Here is a 23,412-nt window from a genome sequence, read left to right on the forward strand (position 1 = left end):
GAAAACCGAAAAGGGAGAAATTCAAACATCAGTCATAAAACTGTAACTTGGAGAAAACGATAAAATCTTATAAGCAGAAAATAATCCTTTAAAAAAGAGGTCTGGAATAACTATACTCTGAACAACTAGGAATGTGATCTAGTTTGTTATCACTAACTTTCTTTCTAAAAATGGCCATTCTGAGGACCTTACTGTATATAAAGCAAGTTGTTGTTTTACCTATTTGTTAGGGGAGGAGGGCAGGTCAAACCAACTCCTATTAGCTGCTACTACTCTGTCAAACTCTGATTGGATAACATCAAAAGCATAAAATGCTCTTAAACTACAAAACAACGTTGAGAGCAGCCTGGGTGGCTCAGGGTAAGTTTAGCGCCGCCTTTGGCCCAGGGTGTGATCCTGGGGACCTGGGATCGAGTACTGCATCAGGCTCCCTGCATAGAGCCTGCTTCTCCCTCTGTGTCTCTGCCTCTCTCTTTATGTGTCTCTCATGAATAAATAAAATCTTAAAAAAAGAAAAAAAAAACGTTGAAAGAAATTAAAGACATGTTCATGGATTAGAGGACTCAATACTGTTAAGACGGCAATACTCCCCAGCTGACCTTACAAATTCAGTACAATCCCTATCAAAAATCATAGCCGAATACTTTATAGAAACTGACAAGCATATGGAATGCAAAGGATCCAGAATAGCCAAACCTATCATAAAAGTAAACAAAGTTGGAGGACTCCTATTTCCGTATTTCAAAACTAATCCCTCTACCCCTAATAGTTTTTCCTTAATTTCCCTCAGTGTAAGTCTTGATATATCTCTTTCAAAGATGTGGACAGATACTCACATTAACTTATGAGAGTCCACCTCATCCTGGAAAGCAAACTGAGTAAGCTTAAGTTTGTCTTTCCAATAGAAGATACATCCTGGGGCACCTGGGGCTCAGCTGGTTGAGCATCCGACTCTCAGTTTCGGCTCAGGTAATGGTCTCGGGGTTGTAGGATGGAGCCCTGAGTGGAACTACACGCTCAGTGCGGAGTCTACTTATCTCTCTCTCTTTGATTCTCTCTCTTCTCATGTGTGCTCTCTCTCAACTAAATGAATAAATAAAATTAAAAAAAAAAGATATGCCCTAATAAACTTTCATAAAAAGGAAATCTTATAAGAATGAAATGAAAAGGGCAGCCCGGGTGGCTCAGTGGTTTAGCGCTGCTTTCAGCCCAGGGTGTGATCCTGGAGACCCGGGATCCCATGTCAGGCTCCCTGCATGGAGCCTGCTTCTCTCTCTGCCTGTGTCTGTGCTTCTCTCTCTGTGTCTCTCATGAATAAATAAATAAAATCTTTAAAAAAAAATGGAAAACAAGATTAATAAAAATTATAGTGCTCTCCAGAATGAAAACTCACAAAATGATGGAAAAAAAGTTAAGAAATTTTCTCTAAACACAGAGAAGAATGAGAAAAATTATGAGAGAAAAGAGCCAAAAGTCTGAAGGCCATCAATGCATAACAAAAGCTTCTGCATGAGATCCATTAACTAAGTAAAAGTAAACCAATAACCTTTTTCTGAGCTCAAAAGCAAAATTAAAATATTTCAATTTGATGATGGGGAGTAGCTATGATATTCCCAGGCACAGATAATGACACATCTGTCACCTACTTATATACTGGTAGAATTTTTTAATTTTTAATTTTTTTTAAAGATTCTATTTATTTATTCATAAGAGGCAGGCAGAGAGAGAAAGAGGCAGAGACACAGGCAGAGGGAGAAGCAGGCTCCATGCAGGGTGCCCGACGTGGGACCCAATCCCGGGACTCCAGGATCACGCCCTGGGCCGAAGGCAGCGCTAAATCGCTGAGCCACTCAGGCTGCCCTAGAATTTTAACATCAAGAATAAGGAACCGAAAGGTGAGCAGACTAACACACATACATCTACGAAGTCCAGTCATTCTCAGTGACAAAACTGAGGTTACATTAGATCCCTTTTAAACATTACATGAAAGAAAAGGTGAAAAAAATACTTAGTATTAAAGGAAAAAAGACTCATCTTTATACCCAAGTAGTCATTTGTGAGAAGGAACCAGAAATACAAGGTTAGACATCTGGGAATTTTTTTAAAAGTTACTAATTTTGGGGATCCCTGGGTGGCTCTGCAGTTTGGCGCCTGCCTTTGGCTCAGGACATGATCCTGGAGTCCCGGATCGAGTCCCATGTCAGGCTCCCTGCATGGAGCCTGCTTCTCCCTCTGCCTGGATCTCTGCCTCTCTCTCTCATGAATAAATAATAAAATCTTAAAAAAAAAAAAAAAAGTTACTAATTTTGGTACTCATTCAGAAAAACAGAACTGCATAAATAAAAGTCACAGATGCAAAAGTGAACTAAAAATAAGTAAAAATTGTGGCTAGAAAGGATCCAGAAGTAATTAATACAAATAAATTCTATCTAAAAAATATTACGGTTTTTTTTTTTTAAGATTTATTTCAGAGAGAGAGAGAGAGAGAAGCAGACCGCTGCTGAGCAGAGAGCCAGACACTGGGCTCAATCTGAGGGCCCTGGGATTATGAACTGAGCCAAAGGCAGACACTTAACTGAGTCACCCAAGCACGCTGAAAATACAAAGTTTTAAAAAATGTTTACATGATGATCTACAATGCCAAACTAAACCAAAGAGAATGGGGCGCCTGGGTGGCTCAGTGGTTGAGCGTCTGCCTTTGGCTCGGGTCATGATCCCGGGGTCCTGGGATTCAGTCCCACATCAGGCTCCCTGTGGGGGGAGCCTGCTTCTCCTTCTATTTCTCTGCCTCTCGTGAATAAGTAAAACCTTAAAAAAAAAAAAAAAAAAGAAAAGAAAAGAAAAGAAATAAAACATTGAAATTAATGCTTAAGAATGTATATTCACTTTAAATTTGAAAAATTTGCCTATCATATTTAAAAGCTTTTAGCCTCAATCCTCAAACAAATTTGAAAAATAATACTTAAAGTAGAAAGGATTATGCAAAATGGGAAACTTCATCTATTAAGGTAAAACTGTTACATTTCTAAAACAAATTGGAAATATGCATTAAGAGCCTCAGAAATGGTTATCGTAGGGACTCCTGGGTGGCTCAGCGGTTGAGCATCTGCCTTTGGCTCAGGCCTGATCCCAGATTACGAGATCAAGTCCCACACTGGGCTCCTTGCATGAAGCCTGCTTCTCTTCCCTCTGCCTGTGTCTCTGCTTCTCTTTCTGTGTCTCTCATGAATAAATAAATAAAATCTTAAAAAAAAAAAAAGAAATGTTTATCCTAAAGAAGATACAATAGAATATTACTCAGCCATCAGAAAGAATGAATACCTACCACTTGCTTCAATGTAAATGGAACTGGAAGGTATAATGCTGAGTAAAATAAGTCAATCAGAGAAAGACAATTATCATTTGGTTTCATTCTTATGTGAAATATAATAAATAGTGAAAGGAGCTAAAAGGAAAAGGAGGGAAACTCCTCCTTTTCCCTAAATGGGGAAAAATTAGAGAGGAAGATAAATCATGAGAGACTCCTAACTCTGGAAACAAAGGGCTGCAGAAGGGGAGGTGGGTGGGGGGATGGGATAACTGGGTGATAGGCATTAAGGAGGGCACTTGATGGGATGAGCACTGGGTGTTACATGTTGGCAAAGTGAATTTAAATAAAATATATATATATATATATTTAAATTTTTATTTTTTTTTTAATTTTTTTTTTTAATTTTTATTTATTTATGATAGTCACATAGAATGAGAGAGAGAGAGAAGCAGAGACACAGGCAGAGGGAGAAGCAGGCTCCATTAACTGGGAGCCCGACGTGGGACTCGATCCCGGGTCTCCAGGATCGCGCCCTGGGCCAAAGGCAGGCGCCAAACCACTGCGCCACCCAGGGATCCCCCTAAATTTTTATTTATTTATGATAGTCACAGAGAGAGAGAGAGAGAGAGAGAGAGAGAGAGAGAGGCAGAAACATAGGCAGAGGGAGAAGCAGGCTCCATGCACTGGGAGCCCAACATGGGACTCGATCCCAGGTCTCCAGGATCGCGCCCGGGGCCAAAGGCAGGCGCTAAACCGCTGCGCCACCCAGGGATCCCAAATTTAAATAAAATATTAAAAAAAAATGTTTATCCTTTTGCCCTAAGAGCTCTTCTTTTAGAAATGCACTGTAAGAAAATAATCTAAAGTTCATAGGTATATGTGTATCACTGCATTATTTATAGTTTAAAACCTAGCATCAATCTACATATTAACAAAAAATGAAGTGGCTAAGATATTATACATATTCATGATATTAAATAGCCATTAGGGATACCTGGGTGGCTCAGCGATTGAACATTTGCCTTTGACTCAGGGCGTGATCCTGAGGTCTAGGATGGAGTGCTGCATTGGGCTCCTTATGGGGAGCCTGCTTCTCCCTCTGCCTGTGTCTCTGCCTCTCTCTCTCATGAATGAATAAATAAAATCTTAAAAATAAATGAACAGGGGATCCCTGGGTGGCGCGGCGGTTTGGCGCCAGCCTTTGGCCCAGGGCCCGATCCTGGAGACCCGGGATTGAATCCCACATCAGGCTCCTGGTGCATGGAGCCTGCTTCTCCCTCTGTCTGTGTCTCTGCCTCTCTCTCTCTCTCTCTCTGACTATCATAAATAAATAAAAATTTAAAAAAAAATTAAATAAATAAATGAACAGCCATTAAAGTTTACATTTGCAAGAAATTTTCAATTACAGGAAGAAATTTTATCTGGTAATGAAAACTAATCAAAATCAGAACATAAAACTGTTTACAAAGCATGATTTCAACTATATAACTAAAGAATATTTACACAGGAAAAAGAGAACCAGAAGGAAGTAGCAATAGTAATTATCTATAATCTGTAGAAGAATAATTTCCACTTTCACATTCTTTCTTCTCTTTCCAACTTCCTAAAATACATGTGTATTACTATGTATTTTTTACAAGTGGTGAGGGGCAGCAGGGTGGTGGGGGGAAGATCTCAAGCAGAGTGCAACTCAGAGCTTCATCTCACGACCCCTGAGATTATAATCTGACCCAAAATAAAGAGTCAGATGTTAACCAACCAAGCCACCCAGGTGTTCCAAATGTTTATTATTAATAAAGTCAGAAAAAGACTTCTCTTACAATGAATTCTCAAGGTAGCCTACATTTTTATCATTTAATCAAAGCCAGAGGGCTTGTTGCAATTTTTGAATTAAGGTATACTAATATACATATTTTCAAGATTTTCTCAGCATTGCTATTTCAAACACTTTTTAAAGATTATATTTATTTGAGAGAGAGAGGATGCACGTGTACACACACCTGCACATGAGCGGGGGGGGGGGGGGGGGGAGGCGGCAGAGGGAGAAGCAGATTCCCTGTTTACCAGAGAGCCCAACATGGGGTTTGATCTCAGGCCCCGAGATTACAACCTAAACCAAAGGCAGATGCTTAACCAACTGAACCACCCAGATAGCCCTCAAATATTTTAAATACTATTTATTATCTTGGGTTCTTCTCACAAGGAAAATAAAATTATCTCTTTCACATCTGCTACTGAGACATTGCTAAAAATTTGTTTGTAAATCTAAATATGACAGTATAACAGTAAAACACGTACACAAAATTACTTGAATCTTACAGTATGTAGAACAATTACTCAACATACCTATGAAGGATATTCATAACTTTCCAATCACCAGTAACACCACTACTCATCCGAATCTTTTGAGCAATGCTGGAAACAGCTGCAAGAATTGCTGCCCCATCATTTCTTTGGAGTGCAGAACTGCCTAAAACCACCATTGGTTTTTTAGCTTCATTTAATACCTATTTAAAAAAAAAAACTTCGATTAAAAAATTTTTTTTTAAATTTGTATCTACACTATGTTGTCCCAAGTTTGTTTTAATGTGGAATGTCTTTGATTTTTACTAGTCAACATACAGACATATATATACAACAAGATTTAGCCAAAAATATCTCGCTAATGCTACTGTGAAATGAGTTACTAGATAAAATAAATTTTCTAAAAGTACTGGGAATTAAAGCATTTCCCAGATATCCTTTGGTCAGATTTATGAATATGTTCCAGAAAAACTGGGCAATGTCCCAACAGAGATTCAGTTGGTACTAACATAAAAAGTCACACTCCAGTATATCATGTATACAGTCTTCTATCGGCTCACCATGCTCTAGACAAGGGAGAAGACGTAGGGAAAGCAATGAACACTGAACTACAACACAGAATACCTAAAGGTTCTGCTTTAAACTACAGTAACTTCCTGACTGCCAAAACCTGAGGGGAATACATCCCAGAAGCAAAGAAAAACTTTGTGGATTTAGTGGAGGACGGAAAACGGAAACCTTAACAGTAAAGCTAAACACTACAGAGCTCACTCTCCTATCCACCCTCACTGAATTAACTGGCCCAAATCAAAGAATCAGCATGAGAATTATGCCTACATACTACAGAGGAGAATAAATGTCCTCCTTGGAATTTCCCAAGAAAATGTGAATAGTTCAGAGAAATAGTTTTCAATAGCCTTAGAGAAAATGAAAAACATACTCCTCACTTAAAAAAAAAAAAAAAGAACTGGAAAAGAAACGAGAAATGTACACCATTCCAGAAACAATAAAAAACAAAATAAAATATGACCCTAAATACAGGGACAAGAAAGGCAGGTTACAGGAAACCATATGAAACAAACTGAAAAAGAACAAAGGAAAAATGACAGAAAAGATACAAGAGAGGATCCAATATTGCTGTTAGTTTTTTATTGTTATTTCTCGTTTTTTAAGATTTTATTTATTTGACACAGAGAGAGAGAGATTGAGACTGTACAAGCAAAAAGAGCACCAGGCAGAGGGGAGGGAGAGGCAGGCTCAGAGGGCCCGACATGGGGCTCAATCCCTGACCTTGGGATCATGACCAGAACCACAGGCAGCTGCTTAACCAACTATGCTACTCAGGTGCCCCAAGAAGGATACTTTTCAATAAGTATTTTTAAATATTTTTGATCACTGCAATCATAATGTTTTTCCTATTCAAAAACAAAGAAATAGGGCTTAGCTGCTTTGTACCACTTGATTACATCTAAGGCTACACCATCTCAGAACCATGAGGAGAAGCTCACTCAAACACACATGAATAAGCAAAGGCACTGAGGCAGTAAATCAGGAAGGACTGTCCTTCCTTGAGGACATCCTTGGACATTTGTCCAACTGCCTACCCTCTAGAACTGTTATGTGAAAAACAGAAACCTCTTACATATTTTAATAATCAGCATTCCATCACCCATGCACAAATACTAAAACAAAAAACCCCTCAAATTTTCACAATGAAAGGTCTGCCATGTTCCATTAAAAAGTGACAGAGAACCACCATTAAACATACTCTCTGAAATTATTAAATTTCAAAGCTAAAGAACCCAGTATAAGGGTTCAAAACAAATTGTCTAGATAGTAAAAACAAAATTAGGACAGGGTTGGAAGAAAATATGACTGACATCAGGCTTCTCCACAGTAACAGAAGGCAAGATCTATAAAGTTCAGAGAGAAGGGGCACCCCCGGGTGGCTCAGTGGGTGAGCATCTGCCTTTGGCCCTGGCCGTGATCCCAGGGTCCTGGGGTCAAGCCCTACATTGGGCTCCCGGCAGGGAGCCTGCTTCTCCCTCTGCTTAGGTCTCTACTCTCTCTCTCTCTCTCTCTCTCTCATGAATAAATAAATAAAATCTTCTAATAAATAAGTAAATAAGATAAAGTTCACAGAAGAAAAAAGTGTGATCCTAGGAATTTGTATTCTACCAAAGCTTTCTTCAGGAATAAAAAAGACATTCTCAAGCAAGAACTCAAAGAATAGTGTACTTACGAGCCCCTCTTGGAAAAGTAAATAAAAACCTATAAATACCAAACAATGAAATGAACGTAAATAAAAAACTCAGTAATGAAAAAGTCATTAAAAGGACTGGTGAAATTTAAGAATAACTCTCACAGGGCAGCCCGGGTGGCTCAGCGGTTTAGCACCGCCTTCAGCCTAGGGCCCGATCCTGGCGACCTGGGATTAAGTCCCATGTCAGGCTCCCTGCATGGAGCCTGCTTCTCCCTCTGCCTGTGTCTCTGCCTCTCTCATTCTCTCTCTGTGTCTCTCGTGAATAAATAAATAAAATCTTATAAAAAATTTAAAAAAATCTTAAAAAAAATTTAAAAAATAAAATCTTATAAAAAATTAAAAAAAAAAAAAAGAATAACTCTCAGTAAAGAAAGATTTCCTTTTAACTTCAAAGTTTCAGTTTCACTTTAGCTTGGAGGAACATGAACTCATGACCCTGAGATCATGACCTGAGCTGGGATCAAGAGTCAAAGACAACCAACTGAGCCACCTGGGCGCCCCTTACTTCAATTTCTTTTCTGGTAATTTCAAGTAAACCTAACTCTGGTATATAAAAATAGCTAGTATATTATGATCTTATTTTTGTCTATCTATTCATCCATCTTGCTCTATATAAGAATAGATGATTTTGATGTTTCATCAATACTTGTTTGGATTAGTGGAATGTGGGGTAATTTTTTTTCCATTTTCTTTTCTATATTGCTCTAATTTTGAGCCGTAATCACATATCATGACAAAAACAGTAACTTTTAAAAACAATAATACTTAAAACTCAACAAAAGTAGATATGTGTAACTCAAGAGTACCTCGTTGAATGGATGGCTACCAAAAGCAATGTCTTGAAGGATTTTGGGAGAATCTCCCAGATGGTCATATCTGTAAGTGAGGTCCACTGGGCTGCCAATAAGGGCCACTTTTAAGTCATTGTGAAGCCAGCTGAAATAAAAACAACAAAATTTTTAGAGCTAAATTACTAAATTAGCATAGTCACCAATCTCATCAATGCTAGGGGCTACATCTATTTATGTTACAAATGTTAAAAGCACAAAACAGTCACAGAACATTTAGCCTTAATAAACAGAATTACTGTGTACCTTTCAAAATAATAGTGTTGTAAAAATCCACACCAAGTCAGTGAATTTGCTGCGTAAGAATGCGAACCCTTGGGACGCCTGGGTGGCTCGGCAGTTGAGCGTCTGCCTTTGGCACAGGGCGTGATCCCGGGGTTCAGTCCCACATCGGGCTCCTTGTGGGGAGCCTGCTTCTCCCTCGGCCTGTCTCTGCATCTCTCTTCTCTGTCTCTCATGAATAAGTAAATGAAATCTTAAAAAATAAAATGCTAACCCTAATCAAGCTACAAAAACTTTCATTTTAGAATAAATGTGTAATTTTTATTTTGCTACATTTACACAGCAGAGTCAATTATCTAATTATCCATTAAGGTAATTTAAATATAGTTAATGAATATAAACTACATCACTCCTATTTATTCTTTTTGGGAAGTATGGATCTAGCTCTTTTAAAACTAGTTACAAATGTGGTGACCATATATTCTGTTTCTCTGAGATAGTGTTGGTTTTTATCTGTATCCTGCAGTATTAACAATTCCCCCTTGGGACACCTGGGTGGCTCAGCGTCTGCCTTTGGCTCAGGGCATGACCCCGGGGTTCTGGGATTGAGTCCTGCATGGAGCCTGCTTCTCCCTCTGCCTCTCTCTCTCTGTGTCTCTCATGATTAAATAAATAAAAATCTTAAAAAAAAAAAAAAAATTGCCCCTTTCACTCTCAATAGTGTCAATAAATTATGCCAACCTATTCATGAGTCTGTAAGATATGAAAAGATGGAGATATTCTACAAAACAATTGCCTGTGCTCTACAAAAAAAATGTCAAAAAAGAAAACTGAAGAGTTATGACACTAACTGCAATGTGTTACCGGAGACTGGATCCTAGACAGGAAGAAAATCATTATAAAAGAAATTATAGAAAAATTGGTGCATCTTGAATTACTTCAAAATAAGAAGACAAAGTATAAAGTTTGGCAGGAGGAGACAGAGGGAACAGATCTGTTAGAAGATGCACTCCAATTATCTTTTGGAGTCCTATTCCCATGAACACTATTAGGAATTAACTAAAAGAGTAATTTTTCGGATGTAAGCCAAGTTATTATATAAACATTTTTAAATCCCTGAATATTATTACTAACCTCTTTCGAATTCTAGCATTAAATAGTGGTGCCTCAAAACGTGGATTTGTACCAACCAGAAGGACAACATCTGCCTCTTCCACACCAGCAATTGTAGTATTAAGAAGATAATTGGAACGCAAATCTGTGCTAGAAATAAGAAATAAAAAAATACAGGTTTACTTCAAAACTAACATACAATAACAATCCATGCAATATTCTCATGTCAACAAACCCATGGTATTCCCAGACAATACATTATTATGAAGTATTTCTAAATTACATCAAAGTTTCAGATACTTTTTTAAAAAAGATTTACTTGAGGGCAGTGCGGTTTAGTGCCTGTCTTTGGCCCAGGGCGTGATCCTGGAGTCCCAGGATTGAGTCCCGCGTTGGGCTACCCGCATAGAGCCAGCTTCTCCCTCTGCCTGTGTCTCTGCGCAGCCCGCCCCCCCCCCCCACGCCATGTCTATTGTGAATAAATAAATAAAATCTAAAAAAAAAAAAAAAAAAAAAAAAATTTATTTGAGACAGCATGCACATGCAAACAGGGCAAGGGGCAGAGGGAGACAAGCAGACTCCCTGCTGAGTGGTGGGCATATTTGGGGCTCAATCCCAGGACCCTGAGATCATGACCTGAGCCAAAATCAAGAGGTGGATGCTTAACGGACTGAGCCACCCAGGCACCATTCAGATACTTATTAATAACTGGATTACTTCAGTTATTAATTACTCCAGTTATTAATTACTAATCGTTCCTGGCTTGACTTTGGTCTCTACATGAAAAGACTCTGGTGGGTATGACGGAAAATCCAAGCTGTCACATATCAATTATTAATGCCACAGATGTACTTATTTATTTTTTTAAGTAAACTCTACTACCAACATGGGCTTGAACTTAGAACCCCAAGATTAAGAGTCACCCACTCTACCAACTGAGCCAGCCAGGCGCACCAGATATATTGATTTTTTCATTCATTCATTCATTCATTCATTCATTCATTCATTCATTCATTCATTCATTCATTCCAGACACACCGAGAGTGGCAGAGAGATAGAGGGAGAAGGGAAAAACAGGCTCCTCGCAGGGAGCCCAATGTAGGACTCTATCCCCAGACAGGGATCACACCCTGAGCCACCCAGGCATCCCAGATGTATTGATTTATATACAACTTGTACAACAACAACAACAACAACAACAACAACAACAACAAAGCAAGCCTACATGCTAGCTTCATAGTTCTCACCCAGCTCCTGCAGTGGGGAAAACCTCTTCTGTGCACAAAGTGTCAGAGTCCACTCTATTAAGCAAATCTTTAAGAGCTACTAGGGCTTCAGCATCCACCAAGCCACCTGCAATTGCTGCTACATCCTTGCCTTGAAAACTCTGCAACTAGAAACAGATGAAAAGAGTATCACCAAAAAACTTCCATTCAGCAAAGACCACTCTTCAGAAAACAAAACAATAGTCATTTTGAGGTATTAAAAAAAGCAATGAACTTTTGACTAATTGACTAATTATTAACCTAAAAGTGAGAAGCAAAGGTCTATGTGAGGCCAAGACTAATAATACCACCAGCTTGGAGGAAAGGTATTTGTATTAAATTAGGAACAAATGGGCCTCATGATGAGGTTTGGAGGATGAAGACTGAATTACAGTTAAAGCTTGATCCAAAGTATCTACCATTCCCTCAAGCCCTTTGTGTACACTGCCTTTCTGTGACTAGAAAGCCATTCCTGGGCAGCCTGGGTGGCTCTGCGGTTTAGCGCCGCCTTCAGCCCGGGGTGTGATCCTGGAGACCCGGGATGGAGTCCCACGTCGGGCTCCCTGCATGGGACCTGTTTCTCCCTCTGCCTCTCTCTGTGTGTCTCTCATGAATAAATAAATAAAATCTTAAAAAAAAAAAAAAAAAAAGAAAGCCATTCCCTACATTTTTGCTGACAAGTTTGCATTCATTCTTAGACTTTGTCTGAGTCACCTTATGTAGAAAGACACCTCTGACATGCTAGCCTGGTTAGGCACCCCTCCCAATGCTCTCTGACATTACTTCCTGCACGATTCCCCATAGTAGCACATGATACTTGACTATGCATCTTTCCCTACTATAAGATTGTGGGAAGAAGGGGACTATGTGTTAGTGGTCTCTACATCCCTATTTCTAGCATGATGTCTTGTCTGGCATATGGTTCAGACATAAAAATAAATGTTTACTAAATGGAAGGCAATCTTGATAAGAGGAAAGAAGTGAAGAGACACATATCCCCCTCTTTGCTACAAAGATATTCCTTGAAAATCACAAATAGGGATCCCTGGGTGGCACAGCGGTTTAGCGCCTGCCTTTGGCCCAGGGCGCGATCTTGGAGACCCTAGATCGAGTCCCACATCGGGCTCCCGGTGTATGGAGCCTGCTTCTCCCTCTGCCTGTGTCTCTGCCTCTCTCTCTCTGACTATCATAAATAAATAAAGATTAAAAAAAAAAAAAGAAAATCACAAATAATGTATACTCTGTATTTCAATTTTTTACCATTCCAGCTACACGAGAGAGTGCATCCTCCCAGGTGGTATAGGTTAAAAGCCCCTTTTCGTTTCTGACCATCGGCTCAGTAAGTCTTTGACGTTTTAGCCCATCATAGGCAAATCTAGATAACAGAAATTACACCATTTGTGGAATCCTGCTGAAGAGGCAACTTATAGTTTTCAAGTTTAAAGTCTAAAAAAATATTATTTAAATATAATACCTGTTAGAATGTGAAATAAATTGACAAATATTTGGACACAAATAATTACTCCCAAGTTTTTTAAAGAATATTTTTTGATCATCTAAAACTAAAACATCATCTAAAAAGTGATTTGTATTCAGCTACCTGAATAACCTTAAGATCACAACACAAAAAAATCAGATAGCTGAAGAAGTCAAATCATTTTTATTTAAAAAACTTGAATATCGTGATATTTTATCAAAATTATGATGTGCAAACTCGAGTGCCTTTTTCCAATGAACAAACTGGAACAGATTAAATATCTTAACCCACTTCAATTTTTCCATCTGGGAGGAAAAATGGTATTTGTCAAAGTTAATATGAAAGCCTGCAATATGGATGTCAGTTTTGTCCAATTCTCCATATAAACAGTCCAGATTTCAGTGGTCTACATTTATTAACTAATTTGCAATTATTAAAACAGTATTTTCAAGTGAAAATTACCATAAAATACACTTTAAATGAATCACAAAAGTTAAGGAAAACAATGCAGCATATACCTGGTTTTATCAGAGATCCACTCTTCATTGATGTCCTCATGCATTCTTGGCAAAATCCTCATCACCTCTCCTGTTCTTGTGCTTACCACAATATTACTTCCAACCGCATCCATGACATCAATGGATTCTGTCTTTCTGAGAAAATAAACACAGATTTAGTATGCTGATTTTGGCAATAAGAACAAAGTTTCTGTCACCAGACTTATCAAAAAAAAAAAAAAAACATTTTACAATGACTTGCTTTTTTGAATTTCTAAAAATAATGGGACCCGGAGAAATTGCAATTAAAAAAATATCCTCATCTTTGACTACCTCACACAAATTTCTACTGTAAAAATAAAGCTTTAGGGTCTTCTGGGTGGCTCGGTTGGTTGGGTGTCTGACTGCTGATTTTGACTCAGGTCATGATCTCAGGGTAGTGTGTGCAGTCTGCTCTCCCTCTGCTTCTCCTTGCAATCACTTGTGCATACTCATGTTCTCTCTCTTATAAATAAATAAAATTTTAAAAAAATAAAGCAAGCTTTAGAGACTGTTCTCTGATACAAAAGCCAATGGTGGAGGTCCCTGGGTGGCTCAATGGTTTAGTGCCTGCCTTCAGCCCAGGGTGTGATCCTGGAGACCTGGGATCGAGTCCCATGTCGGGCTCCCTACATGGAGCCTGCTTCTCCCTCTGCTTGTGTCTCTGCCTCTCTCTCTTTCTCTCTCTGTGTCTCTCATGAATAAATAAAATCTTAAAAACAAAAACAAAAAACAAACAAAAAAACAAAAGCCAATGGTAAGGGTTCCAAATGGCCAAATCTGGGAAATATGACTATCAAAATAAGTAACAAGAGGGTAAGATTTCTGGTATAACTGATTAAAAAGCCTGGCAAATCCTTCCTACAAAAAAGCAAAACTAAAGCTGGACTAAATTAACAAAAACAACCAATTCAGCACTTTGGAAGTTACCAAAGGCATACACCACCATGAGAAGCTTTTATGCAGGGCAAAACTACTGAACTTCAAGTAAGAAGGGTGGAAATCAGTAGTAGTGTGGCTTGGGGCCTGTTCTCATCCCCTTCCCTCCCACCTTGAACAGGTTTTATCAGGCTAGGGTAAGCTATAGAGATGGAAGTTCTTTTCTGCTTGCATTATGGGGGTCTTAAAAAGAGAAAAGTCTCTACTTAAACATCTCAGCTACGGGTAGCTCAGGTGGCTCAGCAGTTTAGCGCCACTTTCAGCCCAGGGCCTGATCCTGGAGACCCTGGATAGAGTCCTACGTCGGGCTCCCTGCATGGAGCCTGCTTCTCCCTCTGCCTGTGTCTCTGCCTCTCTGTCTTTCTCCTCTCTGTGTATTCTCATGAATAAATAAATAAAATCTTAAAAAAAAAAAATCTCAGGTACATACTGTGCCCCATCCCCGTAATCCTTTAATATACATAAATACGTGGTTTAAAACCTAGAATTCTAAGATATTCTCATATACTCCAGTGGAAGTTTAAAAACAGGAGGGTAATTTAATGATACATTTCTAGGACCTTAAAAATATTCAAACTCATTGCAACTACCTACTCCACTTCTCAATTTAGTAAGAATCAGAGATATAGGGACTCCTGGGTGGCTCAGTCAGTTAAGCGTCTGCCTTTGGCTTAGGTCATCATCCCAGGCTCCTAGGATCAGGGTCCAGGGATGGAGCCCCTCATTGAGCTCCTTGTTTTACAGGAAGCCTGCTTCTCCCTCTCCCTCTGCCTGCCACTCTCCCTGCTTGTGCGCTCACTCTCTGTCAAAATAAATAAAATAAATCAGAGATACGTAAGAAAATTTTTAACAATTTTTTTAAAGATTTTATTCATTTATTTGAGATGGGGCGGGGGGAGGGGAGAGTGAGACAGAGAGAGGGAGAGGGAGAGAAAATTTGAAGCACTCTGTGCTGAGCGCAGAGCCGGATGTGGGGCTTGGTCTCACAAATCTTGAGCCAAAGCTAAGAGTTGGATGCTTAACTGACTGAGCTACCTGGCACCACAATAACAATTTTTATCATAAATTTACAACTATACAGAAACAAACTAAATGTCTAATAATAGGAACTGACTAAAATATATCTGCATGTGGTTGAAAACATACAATGAGGAGACTATCTTTTAAAAATCAAGCTCATTTTACTCTTTGAAAGATCAAGTGAATAAAATAATTGTGTGGTTAAGTACTTGGAAATTAATTTCCAAGAAAACTATAATTAATTTACACAGGTTCAACCTGTCCTTTAATCTATCTACTCACCTTCCAGTAAGAGGACTGTACTTAAATACATAAAAACTTAGCAGACCAAAACAATCAGAATACAGAAGGACATGAATCTTAAATTTTTTTTTTTATTTTTTTTTATTTATCTATGATAGTCACACAGAGAAAGAGAGAGAGGCAGAGACACAGGCAGAGAGAGAAGCAGGCTCCATGCACCGGGAGCCCGACGTGGGACTCGATCCCGGGTCTCCAGGATCGCGCCCTGGGCCAAAGGCAGGTGCCAAACCGCTGCGCCACCCAGGGATCCCCGAATCTTAAATTTTTTTGAATGGTCAATTAAAGGACAAAAAACAAATTATCAAAAAAATGCAACAATGAATACCTTGTTTCCCAAGGGCGGGCAGTAAAAGCATAGGGCTTAGAGGTCAGGGCACCTACAGGGCAGATGTCAATGATATTGCCAGACAGTTCAGACATGAACATCTTTTCAATGTACGTGCCAACCTGCATATCATTTCCTCTGCCTGTTGTTCCCAAATCATCTACTCCTGCAATCTCACTTGCAAACCTGCAAGGTAAAAATGTACTGTCAAATGGTCAAATCCAGCAAAATTACCTCCTTTCCTATCTATGATCACAAAGAGATAATGATTTTCAAAACACTAAAAACACAAGTATATTTTCAAAGGTAAACAGTCCTTGAATAAAAGAGAGTTCAATAAATGTTTGTATGTTAGTTAATTGCAGTGTAACACACATACAGAATCACATACAAATCACGTATATAGCTCAACAAGTTATCAGAGTTAATGCTTACAGCTTTTGATTTGTAAATTCAATGCAAATTGATATTTATTGAAAGTGATCAATTCATTTTATTTACTTATGCAGGAAACATTAAAAACATGCTCTAAAAAATGCTCTTCTCCCACCAAAAAATGTTGTCATTTTTTCTATTGTTATTGCATCAAATTTGTGAATATTAAGTATGTGAATGATATTCCAGAAGAGAGAAGGAAAATCATTACCTGATGCAGCGAGTACACTGTATACATCTAGTCATAATGGTCTTTACCAATGGTCCAATGTTCTTGTCCTCCACAGCACGTTTTCCCTCTAAAAATCGGCTCCTATCACTTCCAAACATCATGGATTGGTCCTTAAGTAGGTTGAGAGAGTTAATCTAATGCTGCTAGTGAAATCAAAACTGGAGACAACCAAAAAAGATTTATGAAGTTAGACGACATACCTGCAGATCACATTCACCTCCCTGGTCACATATAGGACAGTCCAGTGGGTGATTTGCTAACAAGAACTCCATCACACCTTCTCTGTATGGAAAATTTTAATATGTAAAATGATATTGTATCATCCTTTCATATAGTATTAAGCTTGCATTTATTATCAGAAATGCCAATGCAACCATCATTCTAGTATTAGACACAATCTAAAAAAATGTTTATATAAGTCTAGGAATAAAATATCATTACAGAACATAGAAAATTATGACTGTTAACAATACAAAATTACCCAAAGTTGCTGAATGGTCTTCAGAAATCATTCACATTAATTCAAAATAAAAACAAATGCACAGCAAAAACAAATATAATCAGTGCCTATACAATATAGTAATATGTTACTGAAATAATCTCAGTTCAATAAGCCCCAGATTCATTATTCATCACAAGTTGAAAAAGTTACTAAATAAGAGCTATTAGTGCTAATTCCATTCTAGGCTCAAAACCATGAACACCTGGCTTAACGTCCTTACTGTGTACTTATTTCCAATGCTCCTATGAGCCCAACCTGCCAACTTTTTCAGAGCTTTTTACTGAATTTTTCATCTATGGGAGATCTAAATTCTGAAATGAGCAATTTTCCACTATAAGAAAAGTTATTATGCTAAGTAACATTAAAGTACCTGGCTTTCTTAGATTTCTCTGAGTTTGTTAGGATATTCCAACCTTTCATTACTGGCATGGCACAAGCAGCTACAACCTGGAATTTCAATAAAAAAAACCTTTAAGTACTTATATTTACTTATAATTATAAGCAACCCAATATATAAAAACATTAAATCATACATTTGAAAAGAAGCAAAGAACAGTACTTTTGAAGACTCTATTTTTCAGTTTTCATATTCACAATATGATAATCTGACATGTTATATTTCACTTAGAAAAAAATAAGACATCATACTTCTAAATTCTCTTCTCAGGACTCCTGGATGGCTCAGCAGTTAAGTGTGTCTGCTTTCGGCTCAGGGTGTGATCCTGGAGTACCAGGATGGAGTCCCACATCAGGCTCCCTGCATGAAGCCTGCTTATCTCTCTGCCTGTGTCTCTGCCTCTCTCCTTCTGTGTCTCCATGAATAAATAAATACAATCTTAAAAAATAACTGTTTTGATTAGCAGGTACTAAATTAAAACTGTATGAGACAAAATGAAAGTAAACTGAAAGTGAACCTCTTCACTGCAATCCCTTTCTCTAGTGAAAACGGAATGGCACTTTCAATGTGCTGCTTGGCAACTCTGCATCTTAGCTGTGTGTCACATAGCCATTTGGAAATACTGGAGCTATAAGAAATCACCTTTAATTTCTAAATCTGTTAGTTATACAGTGCTTGCATTTATAAAGCACTTTCATCAATGCATTTTCAGCTGTGAAATGAACAGACGCAATTGCATACAAACAAAAAATAAATTTATAGATACAATTAAACGGGGCTAGGTTTCTCCACTACAACATTGGTTCTAAATAAAGTTTGCTGCAAGACTTAAGGTTTTCTACCTTCTACTGCATGGTATGGAATTTTAGGTATCAAGTACCTTAGGAGCTTTCTCAATTTCAACCAGGCACATCCTGCAGTTTCCAGCAATAGACAGTCTTTCATGATAACAGAATCGAGGAATCTGCATGCCAACCTTCTCACAAGCCTAGAAGACAAAGAAAAAATTTTTTGCATTAGAATAACCTGACCTCATCCTTGTCTAAAACACAAAAGAAAAAAAGAAAAGGTCATCCCCACCTACTTTATTACTCCTGTTTATAAATATCTATAGCTTCATCCATTCTTCGTCCCTGAAGAGATTTCCCTCCTTCTTTGGTCTTGATTTCTCCTACCCGTCTGCTCTGAAGCTGCCTCTTCCACAAACCTTATGCGGAAGAAACTGAATGAACCAACCTCTCGGATTGTGCTGAAGGTTTGACTATTTCCACTCTGAACCACTGTCCACAAAGACATCCCTTCAAACTCTTTCCCAGTGGTTGGTTTCATACTTGGACTTCCTCTTTGCTTCGCTTTCCTCCTTTGGATTAGATTCCATCTTACACTGTCTAGCTGGCTATGATCTGCTTCTATATTTGGCTCCATATACCCTACCTGAGGACTCCTATTTCCACTGTGGTTGAAGCTCTTCTCAGTTCACATATGCCTAGTATGGGGGATTAGTCCAGCTCTCCTAATTATCACTCCTCCTTCTCAAAGCCTATTCAAATTTCCCCTGGGGTTAGTTCTTCCATCTTTAGCCCTGGCTCTAAAGCAACTTCCTCAATTTCCAATGTTTTAACTACTTAGCAAAAATGTATGGAGTCTTGCTGTGTGCTAGATACAGAGTGTATAGTAAGTAAGAAGCAAGATCTTTCCTAACCTTCATACTAGCTCACATTGCAGATGATGATTCTATCTAACCCCTTATTTGAGCTCTAACCACTTGCCACTTCTCCAAGCTTTAGACTTAAATAGGCATGCATATGTGTATGCTCTAGACAGTTAAAATTCAACCTATTTCTGTCTCCTATGATATATCCCAAAAAAAGCTAACAAAGCCAGAAACCACAAAAATCCCCCTGGTCCTCATTGTTTCTAAAGGTCCGTCTGTCTACATCTCACTCTCCCTCGATCTATCCTCTCATTTTCATTCCCACTGTTACTATTTTAGGCCTTTCATTTTCTGCTCTACTAGCGCAAGATACTCCTTTGTCCCTCACACCAATCTTGTTATTCTCCAAACCAACATCCTCTACAGTCACTATTCTACTACTTAACTGCCATGATACCTATTGATGGGTCAAACTATAAGCTCTTTAGCATGACATATATCTTCTTTCATGACTGGATCTCTCTATCAGAGTAATTTGACTTCCTGTTATCTCATCTTCTACATACACCTTATGTTCCAAAGATACCAAACTATTTGAAGCTTCTTTGTCCAAAGACAAACACTTATCCTTTAAAATCTCTTCAGTGATCACCTGAGATACCCCTAACATCTCTATCACCTCCTCTACCTGGCAAAAATACTCTCCACCAGACCCTGAACATATGTGCTTATTGCTTACATGTCTCTGTGCCTGGCAGACAGTCTAGAAGTGACTGCTAACATGAATAAGAGCATTTTAGCTTTTGACAATTTACAGATAGAATGAAACATCACTTCTCCATAACCAATTGTTAGTTCTGAAGGAATCTGGATAAATTACATATTCAGGGCATGAATTTAAGGACAAACTATCCTGGGGGGGTCCTGGGTGGCTCAGCTGGTTAAGCATCTGCCTTCAGCTCAGGTCATGATCCCAGAGTCCTAGGATGGAGCCCCACAGTGGGCTCCCTGCTCACCGGGGAATCCGCTTCTCCCTCTCCCTCTCCTCCTGGCTTGTGCATGCTCTCTCTCTCAAATAAATAAATAAAACCTGGAGGGGAAAAAAAAGAACAGACTACCCTCCATTTACCTGCTTTGTAGGACACATTCCTAGAAATATTACTAAAAACTGCGAAGTTACGTAAAGTGAAAAGCATCAAGCAGGTTCACAACAAAGATTACCTTTTCCCAAAACTTACCTATATTAACTTATAATTTATTTTTGGTAACTTCAAATTTCTAATAGGTATTTACTTGGAAGGTAGAACTGAAACAAAATAACTTATAATTCACTATGAAAGTCAGAAACAGATAAATGATAGCTCACTTTGAAATGCCAAGATTTTAAATCCAACTTATTTTCAGGTAATTTTATGTAATTATAAAAATTTCATATAATTTTACTATCTATAATTGTATTATGAGCATTTATCAAGGATCTTAAAAACTTTAGATGTAAACAGCATAAAAGAAATAAACTGGTATTCTTTTAAAATCCAGAACATACGCAAAAATAAAGAATAAGAACATATGCCTACTTGGAGGACGGTAGTTCCTGGTTCCACCATGACAGACTGACCATCAACAAATACTTCAATTAAGTTGCTTGCTGTTGTAGCAGTTGCTCGAACTGACCATCAAAAGTATTGATATGAGAAATAAATTAAGAGTTAAATTTATTATAGCAGAAGATAATGGATTAATTCTATAATCTACAAGCCTAAAATTGTAAACCTGTAAAATACTGAATTAGACAAAACTTTTCCAGTCCTGAATACCAGATAGAATATGGCTATCCACTTTTAGTGGTACTTTAAGTTGAAACTTTTAATACTACTAAAAATATGTTCAAGGGAATACCACTTTTCAAAAGCAGCAGGACTGCTTTTCCCATTCTGGCACTGATAGGCAGTTTCTACTACTTTCTATTCCATGACACCTTCTATTAACTGTTTAGTTCTATTTTAAAAATTACTCTAGCGGTGCCTGGGTAGCTCAGTCAGTTAAGCAGCCTACTCTTGATTTTGGCTCTGGTCATGATCTCAGGGTTGTGAGATCAAGATCAAGCCCTCCATCAGGCTCCCTGCTCTGTGAGGGAGTCTGCTTGAGAGAGTCTCTCTCTAAAATAAATAAATCTTAAAAAAAAAAAATTCTATTCAACTAAGACCATTTGTTTCTATTTTACTTAAAACAAGTTAGAGTTTAGGTCCTTTCAAGAAACATTCCGATAAACCAATCAATTTACAAAGACAGTAACTATAAATGCAAATAAAAATAAAATACTCACCACATCCTTTAGGAGACTTAGAAAGGCCTACTAAGGCCCTTCTTAGAGGTATCCTTAACATATTGCTAAGAATAAAATGAAGAAGAGTTTTATTATCATAGGAAAAAATAAACCCTAATTACAAACTTTTTTGGTAATAACTCCTAAGTTTTAAACACTTCTCACACCTCATTTCATTGAACCTTCACAGGTCCTTATGTTTTCCCTCAAATTCTAGAGATGAGAATATTCAGTTCCAGAGAGATTAACTGACTTGTACAATGTTAAGGAGCTATGAAGGAGCAACTAGTATATAAATCTATGTAAATGACAGTTTTGTGTTGTTTTCTTTAACTATCAACAAATGATCAAATGTAAAAACACTACTCTATAGTAAGATAAATTCTAAGAATTACAGTGAGCTTACGACTAATACTATGTAAAATAATACCTACCTTTCTGCCTTCATTTCCTACCAATTTCATCCTAACATTCTGTGCTCTAAGCAGCTATCCACTAACTGCTCTTGAGATTCTGAGCTGGCTCACAAATACCAGCCTTTTAAATGTTTGGAGTGCCATTTTCTGTGCTTAATACATTTATCTTATAGATTTGCAATTATATGTCTGTTCTACCCTCTCTATTATGGACTTCTTGAATATTTTTGTCTTCAGTGCCTATTTCCAAGGCTGGTACACAGTAAGCTCTAAAACAGTGGTTCTCAAACCAGGGACAGTTTTGTTTCCCAGGGAACATCTGGCAACATTGGGACCCACTATGGTCACAACTAGGGGAAAGCTACTATAGCATCTAGAGGGTAGAGGCCAGGGTGCTGCAAAACATCCTACAAAGCATAGGATGGTCTCCCATAATAAAAGTTTGTTGAATTACTAGAAGAAATTGGAGCGAATTATGCAACACCAATTAAAGATATACATAAGCAGAAAGCAAAGTTATCTGAACATTTAGAGTTTTTATACATTCACTTGATCATAAGGGCTAAGTACTGAACTTTTTTTGTCCACTCACTTGATCAAATGGGCTAAGCAACTAAATTATAATTTTTCACTTGAAACTTCTAAAAATGGAAATGTGATAATTTATCAACATAATGACTTTCAAAGATCAAGAGCAGAAGATAGTACCTACATCTAACTTTTAAGCATGAAGTTTCACATACCTATTATAGAAAAGGTATAACTAAAAACTTCATTAATTCACTTTACTTAATTCATAAAATTTGTTAATTCAGAACGTGTAATACTGAATTTGCACACATGAATTCTAACACCCACTACTGAGTAATTTTTTTGGTAAATCAGAGTTTCTGCTTCCTCACCTATAGATAAGAAAAAAAAATAATTCCTAGGCTGTGTTATTAGTAGGAGTGCAATAAATGTCAACTAAATCTGAATTCAATTCAGACAGTACTAGCCACTGAAGATCAAAGTCCTCTTCCTTGGTACTCCCCCTTTGTGTACAGCCCACATTGTGCATATAGCTTTATCATTCCACCTACTAAATTATAGATTAGTAACCAATTTTACTACCTACTAAAGTGTAAGCTCCTTGAAAAGAAATGGTGCAATTTGGTCATTTCCCTTTTCTGAAGACCTAGCCCTTGTAAAAATAACCATCAAATAATCTTACCACCAAGTTCCAAAATGAGTACCATCCGCCTTACTAAATTCTGTTGATGATATAAAGGTAAATCTGAGTTTGCTGAATTAGAGTAATGACAAACTGAAAATCAACAATCAATATTTCATACAACAATGTAAACACTTTATTATTTTGTCTCCAATACAGGAAAAAGGTATTGCCCACTTTAGTTATGAAATCAACCAGAATTAGGTTGTCTCTTGAAAATCCAGCATCAAACGGAAGAGTGCCTTACCCCAATAGATGACAGTTTTCCAAAACTTTCCTTCATCAGCCCATCTTAAATTCCCTAACCTACTC

At 37.9% G+C, this 23,412-nt stretch overlaps 1 protein-coding gene across 2 annotated transcripts in view; it reads right to left on the reverse strand.

The window, feature by feature from the left end:
* The window catches only part of NDUFS1 (NADH:ubiquinone oxidoreductase core subunit S1), a 34,221-nt gene that overhangs the window by 9,805 nt on the left and 1,004 nt on the right, over positions 1-23,412 (reverse strand). For both annotated transcript variants that reach the window (XM_055345159.1, XM_055345158.1), the window contains 13 exons: positions 21,472-21,536; positions 20,723-20,814; positions 18,372-18,479; positions 17,465-17,541; positions 16,793-16,874; positions 16,572-16,702; positions 15,926-16,111; positions 13,321-13,455; positions 12,586-12,700; positions 11,308-11,453; positions 10,082-10,210; positions 8,684-8,813; positions 5,657-5,817 (listed from right to left, as the gene is read on the reverse strand). In XM_055345159.1, coding sequence (XP_055201134.1) covers positions 5,657-5,817; positions 8,684-8,813; positions 10,082-10,210; positions 11,308-11,453; positions 12,586-12,700; positions 13,321-13,455; positions 15,926-16,111; positions 16,572-16,702; positions 16,793-16,874; positions 17,465-17,541; positions 18,372-18,479; positions 20,723-20,814; positions 21,472-21,532 — 1,553 coding nt within the window. In that variant the 5' untranslated portion in view covers positions 21,533-21,536. The remainder of the gene's footprint in view (positions 1-5,656; positions 5,818-8,683; positions 8,814-10,081; positions 10,211-11,307; positions 11,454-12,585; positions 12,701-13,320; positions 13,456-15,925; positions 16,112-16,571; positions 16,703-16,792; positions 16,875-17,464; positions 17,542-18,371; positions 18,480-20,722; positions 20,815-21,471; positions 21,537-23,412) is intronic.

Source organism: Nyctereutes procyonoides, unplaced genomic scaffold, assembly GCF_905146905.1.
Source record: "Nyctereutes procyonoides isolate TBG_1078 unplaced genomic scaffold, NYPRO_anot_genome, whole genome shotgun sequence".
NCBI lineage: Eukaryota > Metazoa > Chordata > Mammalia > Carnivora > Canidae > Nyctereutes > Nyctereutes procyonoides.